At 32.6% G+C, this 7,548-nt stretch overlaps 1 protein-coding gene across 1 annotated transcript; it reads right to left on the minus strand.

Annotated features, from left to right (window-relative positions):
- Window positions 1-1,982: 1,982 nt before the first annotated feature.
- LOC133312456 (uncharacterized) lies at window positions 1,983-7,060 on the minus strand. Its single transcript, XM_061513653.1, has 6 exons — window positions 6,725-7,060; window positions 6,521-6,551; window positions 6,380-6,393; window positions 6,243-6,287; window positions 4,762-4,823; window positions 1,983-2,456 (listed from the first exon to the last, which is right to left on the minus strand). The coding sequence occupies exons 1-6, from the start codon at window positions 6,959-6,961 to the stop codon at window positions 2,177-2,179; spliced, it is 669 nt and encodes a 222-aa protein (XP_061369637.1). The 5' UTR covers window positions 6,962-7,060; the 3' UTR covers window positions 1,983-2,176.
- Window positions 7,061-7,548: the final 488 nt, after the last annotated feature.

The following is a 7,548-nucleotide window of genomic DNA, read 5'->3' on the forward strand; positions in this document are numbered from 1 at the left end:
TAAAATTAATAATAATATTTCTTCTTATTATTATTTTTGTAGATAGATTTCTTATTATTACAGCACTGTAAATTATCTTGATTATATATATATATATATATATATAGGAGCACAATCCTTTGACACCGGTATCAAATAAAAAGTTTGATACCTCATCGGAGGGTCGCTCGATCAAGGCAAACCAACGGTGTCACATGCTTACAAATAAGAGTCGTTAGATCAAAATAAAATCAACGACTCTCAAATGAGGTGTCAAACTTTTTCTTTGACACCAGTATCAATCGATCTTATCCTATATGTATATATATATATATATATATATAGGTCAGGATCATTTTACACCAGTGTAAGAATATCCTACCCCTATATGTATACACACATATGTATATATGGGGCAAGATCCTTTGATAGTGGTGTCAAACTTTAAAATCTGACACCAAATCGTAACCATTGATTTTCGTTAATTAACGATTATCATTTGTTGGGAATTAAACTTATTAATTAATTATTAATTCATAATAAATGATAACCGTTGATTGTCGAAAATCAACGGTTAGGATTTTGTGTCATATTTCAACCGTTGACTCCGGTATAAGATTTAAAAATCTTACTCTTCATTTTAACCGTTGGTTCTCGTGCATACATATGAGAAAAATATTTAAAATAATGAGAAAAGTGTGTATCATTTTAAAGGAGATTAAATGATGTCATTTTAAGTGAGAGAAAGAGATAAATCATGGGAGAGAGAGGGGAAATTTTTTTTAAAGATGTGAATCCCACCTCTTTGTGAGAGTGAAAGGATATAAGGTGTATCATTTAAAATGACACACATTTTTTCCTAAAACAATCACCCACTCTAACCCCTTAAATCCACCACTTACCGATTAATTCTAAGCTTAATAATAATGAATTGTTATAGAGTTTTTTTATATATTTATATTTTAATTATATCTCAAAGACCTACACGAGAGATGTAAAAAATAAATTGTGTAATTAGCATCTTTAACAAGAAATTGTTTTTTTTTTTTTTTTTGTCGCTATTAACGTCTACTAGCTTGTCTGTTTTAGATTCTAAAATCTCCGATATGAAGTTTGGACAACATATATCTTTTTTTTTTGTTTGGTAAGCTTGGACAACATATATCAACTCAGTGTTAAATCAAGGATTTGGTTGCAAAAAATCAACTTGATTAAATTGAATTCTGAGTTTTAGAATTGTTGATTTTAAGAAGAAAAGAAATTTTTAGTTTTTTTATTGAAAAATATTATTTTTTAAATTTAAAACTGACAATTTCAAAAAAAAAATCTACAAATACAACTGAAAAGTATTTTACTTTACTATTTAAACAAAATCAATTTTCTAAACTTACTTTTAAAATATTATTAGCGAACAAATTAATTTTTTATCAAAATAATTTCTCTTGAAAACGATTCTACTAAAATTTAAATAAAAAGAATCTATACAATACTTTCACTCTTTTTAAAAGTAAGTCTACGAATGTCAAATTCACGCCCATAGAGTTACACTCCTTTCCCTTAATCTTCTTCACTCGTGAATTTTCCAGACTGCTTTAATTTAGACATTAGAATGTAAGAGCCAAGTGGAGAACTTTCCGCATACATTGTCGTTGTAAGTAATTGAGTGCAGAGAAAATATTGTATATCCTTATTACAAAAAAAAAAAAATATATATATATATATATATATATATATTGTATATCCAGAGAGACAAAAGAAAAATTAAAAAAAAAAATATTCAAGAAAACATCTATTCGTTGACACTCGCATCCTATAAGATTTAAAGGTAAATAATTTATGGGAAAAAAAATTCTTCCTCATAAAATATACAATATCTCTCTCTCTCTCTCTCTCTCTCTCTCTCTCTCTCTCTATATATATATATATATATATATATATATATATATATATATATATAATAACATATTTATTGTCCACCACTATAATTATTAAACACTAATTTGGCATGGAAGGCATATGTCATACAGGCATACAAATATTGAAATTCATCCATTAACTTGATAAACCATAGTTAACATGTTGACTTGCCTCTAAATTTGAAAAACGACAGAAAACTACAAATAACGGTTTTCTCAAGTTTGCTCCACAATGAGCTCTTATTGTAAGGTAATCCCAGCACAACCCATGCGCTATCTGATTATACAAATACAAATTTTAAGAAGACATCCTTCATTGCGATTATCAGGAACAATCTGAAAGATATCGAGACAAATTCTCTGGTCATTTCATGGTGAACATAATCTGCCAAAATCTCTTCGATCCCCGCACTTATGTGCCAGAATAAAAAGAAATTTGCCAGGAGCAATGAATAGGCGTTTGGGTATATTAAAAGAAGTGGGACAGCTGCAGTGACTTTTAGGAGCTGCTCTCTCTTTGTCTTCGGGCTTTCATTTCTCAATCCACTGTTTCGTTCATTCCTATACATGCCCCCCAATGGTTAGAGAGAAATGGGAATTAACCTAACCAAACCACATCTACTAAATGCCAGTTTTGATAAATAAATAAATAAAAGTGAGGGGAGAACTCATTACTGTCTCAATGTTTTTTCTATTGTCAAAGAAATATTGAAGAATTAAGAACAATCTAATGCCCAAAGCCTTCAATAACTACACCAACAAATAGGATAAACACAAAAATTAAAGCATCTATAAATATGTATACCCCCAATACATCGAAACTGATTGCCCATGGATAAAGAAAAACCAGCAAAGAAAGAATCGAGACAGGCTTATTATCAAGAAATGGGGGCAAAAAGGACACATCTGATCAAAAACTTATAATGGATTTTTGTATCACACAGCTATCAGGTCAAATCCTGGCTGAAGACATACTATGCCTTGCTTGGCCTTGAAATGAAAAGGTAATACAACTTCTATTGGCAACATCAAGTTAATAAATTGATAGTACACAAAATATATTCAACGAATATTCTCCAACCATCAACATGACCACCAGAATCTAGTGTAGTTGTGGCCACGGCAATCAATTCCTCGCTAATCCCCGAGGAAAAAAAAAGGTTACTTTATAATAAAGAATAAGGAATTAAATAAAGCTGTAAATCTTAAGCCTTAGTAATATTTTTTGGTAACCTTACAGCAGACATTTTCTATTTCCCGAAATTTTCCTTTAATTTTCAATCTGCGTCATGTGGAAAGCAAACCCATGAAGTGTAAGTTTTCAAATGATCCAGAACACAATTTAACCCATAAAGGTCACCCCACATATCACAGGAACCAATCTGACGAGTGCAATAATTAATAATGTCAGCTTCAAGCCTATGTAAAAATGGAGTAAATCTTTGGTGCAACATATGTATGTACATCCTTACCAAAAAGGGAAAAAATAGGGATATGGAAGGAAATAATCATAAAGGTAAGGCTAGTATAAATGTTACTTTTTCCATTTTTGGTAAAAGATGTACCGAGTAGTCAGTACATCCGTGGTACTGAAAATATTTTCGTAAAACTGAAAGGAATCAACCACATCAGATGGAGCTTCAAAGATTCAGCTGCCGGGTACACTTAAAAAATGAAGATGTGCATCAGCATATGGAAAAATGCTTAATGTTGATAGTTTCAACAATGTCTGGTTACATGCACAATGCTGAAAATCATTGCAATTCCCAGATAGATCGATGCAGAAGCATTTTCTGCAGTTGTGGACGTGGCTAGAGTTTTCTCTCCACTCAAAATTGGGTTAGATAGAGAGCAATTAAATAATGTTGTTAACAGTTCCAATGTAGTTCAAGTGTATTAAGTTAGAGAAGATTCAACTTTTGCATGCGTTGAGGTGGGTGGGCTTTTCATATGATGAGGATGATATTGACTCCTTTTATGAAAAAGGGTGGAGGTCAGCTTTTGGATGAACTGAAGGTTGTAGATGATCATCGGAATGTTCAGGCAGGGTGTTTGGACATTGATGGTAACTTAAGGAGTTAAAGAGCTTTATTGAAAAGAAAGTACTTAGATCATAAAAAATTTAGTTTAGGCTTCCAAGAATCCAGAAAGGGCAAGATTAATTTTGAAGATGATGAAGGTTTACTTCTGGATGATTTAAGAGCAAAAATTGATCAAGAAGAAGTTCAGGAAGACTGTCATGACTTTATTGGTAACAGTAGAAGTGAATAAGCTTTTTCAACAAGAAAGTATTGAGGCTAACAATACTTTAAGTTTAGTCAGTAAAGATCCCACAGATGTAAATATTAGTCTTCTAGGAGGTCATTCTATTAATGCTGGTTCTTTTTTTAGAAGAATGGATTAATGCTGATTCTGAAAAGGAATTTTGCCTGGTAAAGCGGAAGAAGGTAAAAAAGGAACTTCAAAGATTAGCAACAACAGTAAATTATGGGAGTTTTGTGATGGTTCCATTTTGTGCTTTCTCCTTGGATTGTGTTTGTTTTGTGGTTTTCTAGGGAGTTCGTACTTTTTGTTTTCCTAGATTTTTTGGTTTCTTTTGGAACACACCTTCCTCTCTTGCATTTTCCCCTTCCTTCCTATCTAATAATATTTCTTTTTCTATAAAATAAATGACAGTAATGATTACATCTACAATCAAACTTTCAAAACTCTAGCTATACATGGCACCGGATGAATGTCAATAGACTCAATACAATCATCAAGCTAACAATCAAGCTCGTCAATGCAAAAGTGGAAGATGCTTAACGAAATTGAAAGCAAGATCATTTTACCATCAAATGCTTTGAATCATATTACACTAACTAACCTTTTGATGTCACCCTCTGTTGCAGTAACTGTGGCGTAACCAGCAACAGCATGAGGTGGAACCTGGTAGTCATTGGTAATACAAATAAACAACACTTGAGCATTTAGCATTGCCAGCACCAAATATAGAATTCGTTCCATTCAGTTTCCAATACTCAGTGTAGGTCATTAAAATGGAAAATTGTTTAATCAAATCATACAATATGACCCTTTGAGATGATGTATTAACATCTATGGTAAATGTCATTAAAAATTACTAGTTAATACTTGATCCAAATTCTTCAATGAAGCTGCTTCTATGGGAAAATTAACTTTGTTTTCTCTATGCGTTATTTCAATGCAATCCAAGTGAGTGTTAGGCAGCCAACAACTTCACAGATACATCTCTCTAACATTGTTGAGATGTAAATAAATCAGTAAGAAGAAAATCCTTCTGGTTATGCATATATTGTTTGATCATGAAGAATAACTTGTTAGTCTAATAACCAAAACATAAGAGAGAATTAGAGACTATATCAAGGCACACCATAAGAGTAAATTGTTATTTGTCTTCATATAAATTATAAACACAGTAAAACTTAATTTTTCCTATTCACTTCCTTCACCATCTTTCTCATAAGTGAAAAACAAAAAGATCTTAAATGGATCATGAAAATTTCCCCCTACCAAAGGAAGAGGAAGAGGTGTAGTACAATATAAAGGCACACCATATTATCGACACAAGAGACAAGTAGTTGGCTCTATGTATGAAGTTATATCTCATAAACACTGTGCAAAAAATTCCCAAAAGGAATTTCCCTACACATGATGGCCAAAAACCCTTTCCTTCACTTAAAACATTATGTCACATGAAAGCCTTTAGAAATAACAGTCCCTTCGATTGACAAATTTCAAGTTAACATTCACTATGCTACCTTACTATGAAGCACCGACACTTCAAAAATTCTGACGTGTCGTGTCCGACACTCCAATACTCGTTGTAAAGACTCAAAAAAGGTTCAAATATTATGTTGCGTTGCATTTTGAGTTCCAACTATTGGATTCGTTAGATTACAATTACAATTTTATTGAGTTTAATATAAACATTTGGAATATATTACGTTTCTTTGCAAAATTGATGGGTATTATAAGTTTAGCTTTATTTTTTTGTTAAATTATTGAATACTAAATATAATATACACTTATAAATTAAAATATTATATAATATCAAAATGTGTCCTAACGTGTCGGAATTTAACATTTTTTAGAATTAACGTGTCGGAGTGTCGTGTCGTATCCCGTGTCCCACGTCGGTGCAACATAGCTACCTTATTTAAGGTAGTTGAATATATACACATGTGCATACCAAACAACATTCCACTTAAAGAAACATAATAAGCAACAGTAATCATATTGAACAAGAAGACTGTTAAGGCTCAATATCCAACCAGGTATTTAAGAATAAAAACAATAAAAAGAAAAAAAGAAAATCTCAGAATAAACCTTGATAGTGGCTTTTCCTCCATGAGGGTGATATAGTTTAAGAACCTAATGTGATTTAGATAACCAAACAAGAAGTCAGACAACAAGCTTCTATGAATATTATTTCAGAACAAATTGCTCAAGTGATTAGTAATCACCTCATAAATGCGCCCTGGTAGCAAGCATATCCACATCCAACATAGTATGAATGCAGAGTGAATTCGTTAGTAACTAAAAATATATTGAATCGAATCATCACAGCAAATCACAATAATTAAAAAAAAAAAAAAAACAAGGACCTTGGTTCTCAATGAGATTTCCAACTCTAACCTGCACCGCAAGTAGAAAAGGTCATGAGCCCTAGAATAATTATGATTCATCCAATAACAATTAACAACGATAAACTATAAGATCTTTGGAGAGTAGGCGAACAGTGTCGTAATAAGTAATCGTCTACGAAACACCATCGAGAAATCCGAACCAGAGAAAATGGTTTAACTTACATCAGATCCAGAGACAGTGATTCCGCGGGTTTGAGTGGCGAACGATGGAGCGGTGAGAAATTTGTTGAGAGTGGATGGAGCACAGGCACTGCCGTTGGCTGCGGTGGAGATCGGAGGTGACGGTGGCAGAGAGGAAGAAGAGGTAGTTGAAGCATAGGCGACGAGGTTGGATGAGATTCTGAAGAGAGGCTTGGAATTGGAGAGCCTCTTGCTCAGAGTCAGCGATAGAGATTGCATTTTTTTTCCTTTTTCTCTTTCTCAAAGGAGCGAAGCCAAGCAAATGAACTTTGGTCAACCAAACCCTGTTTCACAGTAGAACCAGAAAGTGGAGAAGCATGCCGATGCAAAATTTATGGGCTTTTTTTTATGCACTTAACCTTACTTAATAATTAATTATTAAATTCATCTGGATTATAAATTATTTTAAAAATTTAACTTTTTCAAAAAATATAACATCAATTTGTCTCTGTTTGACGGTTGACCATGAAGTTTACCCGAGTTTTTTTTGAAAATTTTACCATATCAAAGTAGGAAAAGGGATACCCGGGTATAATTCATAAATTTGAAAAAATGCTTGAATTATTTACCTGGGTAGGGAGGGACTACTTGAATAAATGTCGGCCAGAAACCCCAATATCAATGGGTTTCGGCCATTGTGGCGAGTTATAGAATTTTTTTCCCCAAATCTCTCTCCCTTGACATCTTTATTCTGAATCATCACATATATTTTATCTCATCATCTCAAAAAACTTAATCTTGGTAGGACATTGGCATTACACCTCCACATTCTCATTTTGTGCTCAAAAATCTGAACCAAGATCCAA

Source organism: Gastrolobium bilobum, unplaced genomic scaffold (genome assembly GCF_033153095.1).
Source record: "Gastrolobium bilobum isolate Gb01-03AN ecotype WA unplaced genomic scaffold, APGP_CSIRO_Gbil_v1 utg1409, whole genome shotgun sequence".
Taxonomy (NCBI): Eukaryota; Viridiplantae; Streptophyta; class Magnoliopsida; order Fabales; family Fabaceae; genus Gastrolobium; species Gastrolobium bilobum.

Excerpts from the sequence above, each read along its gene's own strand:
- LOC133312456 (XM_061513653.1), bottom strand. The coding sequence starts at position 6,961 with ATGCAATCTCTATCGCTGACTCTGAGCAAGAGGCTCTCCAATTCCAAG. Across the intron at positions 6,552-6,724 it reads TCACTGTCTCTGGATCTGAT|GTTAGAGTTGGAAATCTCAT; the intron begins GTAAGTTAAACC and ends CTTGCGGTGCAG. Across the intron at positions 2,457-4,761 it reads ACAGAGGGTGACATCAAAAG|GAATGAACGAAACAGTGGAT; the intron begins GTTAGTTAGTGT and ends GGGCATGTATAG.